At 37.6% G+C, this 3393-nt stretch overlaps 1 protein-coding gene across 1 annotated transcript; it reads left to right on the top strand.

The window, feature by feature from the left end:
- Positions 1–1911: 1911 nt before the first annotated feature.
- LOC308667431 (protein FAM243B-like) lies at positions 1912–3323 on the top strand. Its single transcript, XM_081326641.1, has one exon. The coding sequence runs from the start codon at positions 2528–2530 to the stop codon at positions 3284–3286; it is 759 nt and encodes a 252-aa protein (XP_081182767.1). The 5' UTR covers positions 1912–2527; the 3' UTR covers positions 3287–3323.
- Positions 3324–3393: the final 70 nt, after the last annotated feature.

Genomic DNA, 3393 nt, shown 5'->3' with positions numbered 1-3393 from the left:
ACCTGTACAGGAGTTGCAGCATAGTAAGAGGGTAAGAAACCCCAACATTCCATCCTCAATCAGCCTGATGACCTTTAACATTCTGTCTCCTTAGCAACGGACTTCCTCAGCATTGTTGCCACTCTTGAAGAAGCCATTTTGCCTAACAATAGAAATAACTCCAAATGTATAGATAGACAAGACCTGCCTAGTTTCCCCCAAATGGCCAGCAAACCAGATCCCTAGGATTTCCCACCATGTAGCTCTCAAACATTTTTGCTTTCTCATTTTTCAGGCTTCCTCATTATTGGAAAACAGGCATGCAATGATTGTTGCAATAAATATGGTTCTTTCTCCTCAGTGTTGGGTTCTGAACGTCTAAATTTTCCACAAGAGTTAGTATTCAAGGTGCCTTTGTGCTTCACAAATGTACCCTATTAATCATTCTTCTATCTTGGAAATATTTTTTCTTTGATGTTCACTTTTATGATAAATTAAGACGTACCAAAGACTCAATTCACTGCGCTTGGTTGAAAAAAAATATTCTGAATTTAAGACCACACACCATGTCCTCAAAGGAAAAAGTCAGAAGAAAAAGTGACAAAGGTTCTGAGCATTGCTTAGTAACAGCTGACCTTCAGGCAAATCTTCAGATACGTTCTTGTTTTTCAGCAGGGATGTTTGCAGATGTTTGCACCATCAACCCACTCCTTTCTTACCAACTGTTACTTCAATTCTTATTAGAAAATGTTAAGATTCTGCCTCATTCCACCCCAATTCAGAGGTCATTGGGGTGTAAAATTTTGGCTTCCTATCAGAATAAGTCGTGCTGTTTATTCCAATTTACTTTTTTTGAGATGCACTTCATTTTTCCCATTATACTGGACAACATTTTTTTCAAGTTTTGCTTTCTTAATTTGGTGATTATGATATACAAACTGAACCTAAATAGAGTTTCAGAATGACTATCACACAGGAGTCTTGAAAAATATGAAAATAAGTTTGAATGACTATAATGTATTTAATCACATAAAGTTTTTGACATGGTGCATGAGTTCAACATGGCTAAAAGTGTTTTGCTGCTGAATTTCATTTCTATTTAGTTTCCCATGCATCTCACTTCAGTGTCCAACCATGGTAAGTCAGCATTGATGGAATCCTGTTGCCCTGATATCATTTTTCTTTTGTGGTGAAACCTTTCACCATGTTTGTGACTGACAGCCCCTAGATTTCCAGGAAAGAAATCCAAGTGTGAATGCAGAAAATGAAACTTCAGTGACATGTTAAACTTCATGGTCTTGTATGCTGTAAGATGTTTGTCAACCGGGTGACCGGTCGAGCTCCGGATGGCGCCTGATCTCCGCTCCTTCCGGCGTGATCTTAAAACCTACCTCTTTGAACAAGCTGGCCTGGCCTGATGGGATGGGGTCGGGTTTTATAAATTGATCTTAACTTTTTAATTTGTATTAACTTATTACGGGCATTGCTGTTTAATTACTTTTTAATTTTTGTATCTTGTTTTTTATTATGTAATGCCCTGTTCACCGCCCTGAGTCCTTCGGGAGAAGGGCGGTATACAAATTAAATAAATAAATAAATAAATAGTTGCCAAGAAAATTCTCAATAACATTTTTGAATGCTTTCCACACAATTTTCTCTGTCCCCACCAACAGATCTTCGAACTGCCCGTTATTGATGATGTACTGTATCTGATCTTTAGACCAACAAAATGCCCTCCTTAATTTTGGCATCAATTATTCTTGAAAACATTTGTCTCAAATAACAAAAACTTTTATTGCTCATCAGTCCAAGATTTACGTGAAGCAGAAGCAAAAATATCTTTGTCACATCAACAAATGGTTCATGTGCCATGCTTTTCTGTCCCAGAACCAAATTCTTTTGGGATAGCCATTTCTTTTTAATATAATGTGACTCTCTTGCATATTTGTTCCATTTGTCTATGCAACAACAGTACTCAGTATGTGCAAGTTGCATTCTGTGTAGAAGAGCCACTACTTTTAGAAGTCCACAAATATTTTATTTGTACTCCGTGTATTGGGTGTGCTTTAATAATAGTTCCATATTTTCATATGTTTCTTTCATGTGTGCAGCATAGCCAACAGATACTGAATAGTGTATATTGCCACTGTATAAAAATGTGCAGAAGATTTCTATAAAATGATACTTGATAAGTTAAATTATAGGTTATTTTCAGCCATATAGGTTATTTAGCAGCCATAAATCTATAAAATACACCGGAAAGAGCTCAGGAAGCAAAATCCTTATTGTCCGTGACACATGAATGCATAATTCAGTTTTTGTTTCATTTTTTTTTCTTTTGACAACCCTTTAATCCCTTTATTTGGGGTGGAGTTGGGGCGACTGAATGGAGCTGAGCGTTCCCTGGCCAGGTGCCCTTCCTGACACCTTTAGTTTTTGTTTCAGTATTACTAAATAATACAGGCAGTGAAATCCATTATGAGATCATCACTATCCCTGTGCATCATTAGAACTTTCTGTGCAATTCAATTTTGCCAGGAAATCCACGATGCATCGCATTGTAAACCCATTATTAAAACACATTATTCATCGGAGTTCCCACGATGCCACATCAAGAAAACTATGTCTGCAATATTTGAAAAGCTTAAGAACTCTGCATCTTAATGACTACAAGACTATATTTTTAGGTGAAACTGATCTTTCTGAAAGTCTCATAACAGGAGACAAGTTTCCTTATGAAGATCATCTCAGCTGGCCTGTATGGACAGTTGTACATGCTGGCAACAGCCAAGGATGGGTTCCTTGGAGATACAGAGTATATCTAAGGGATGACTTACCCTTAAGGCAACAAGACGAGATGTTTCAAGAATTCTGTGACTTTCTCTCTATTACATATGGGAAGTGTGCCATTGTGGTCAAAGAGAAAAAACGCTTAACGCTGAAGACTGAAGGATCTAACCAGGAGGGGGACACAATCGATCCTCAGGCCATTTCTCACCCAAACTTGTTGAACATCAAACGCTGCCCTGAAATTGCCAGGGCTACAGGTCACGAACTTCTTTCAGTGCCTTTTGATTACAATTACTTGCATCCCATGGATGCTGTCTGGTCATCTTTGAAGTGGTTTATTATCAATAACAGAAAAGACTTTTCTCTGACATCCTTGGAAAGGACCTATTCCTACCAATGCATCCTGTTCAGTGACCTGATTGGGAAAGGAATAGAGGCAACAAGCCCAAACAAATGGAAAATGGCTGTTAACAAAGTGCGGAGATGGGAAAATTACTACTTGGATAGGTTTTCCTGACTTTCTCCAGTCGTTTGTCAAGTAATCTTTGGTTGAAAATAGGCTAATTCATATGACCTAAAATGTAAATTTTCACTTTATAATTCTAGGTCAATGGTGATAATAAA

The sequence above is a fragment of the Vipera berus genome (genome assembly GCF_964194415.1).
Source record: "Vipera berus genome assembly, chromosome: 4".
In the NCBI taxonomy this organism is placed as follows: Eukaryota; Metazoa; Chordata; class Lepidosauria; order Squamata; family Viperidae; genus Vipera; species Vipera berus.
The sequence above is the reverse complement of the archived record's forward strand: the minus strand, read 5'-3'. Positions and strand labels throughout refer to the sequence as shown.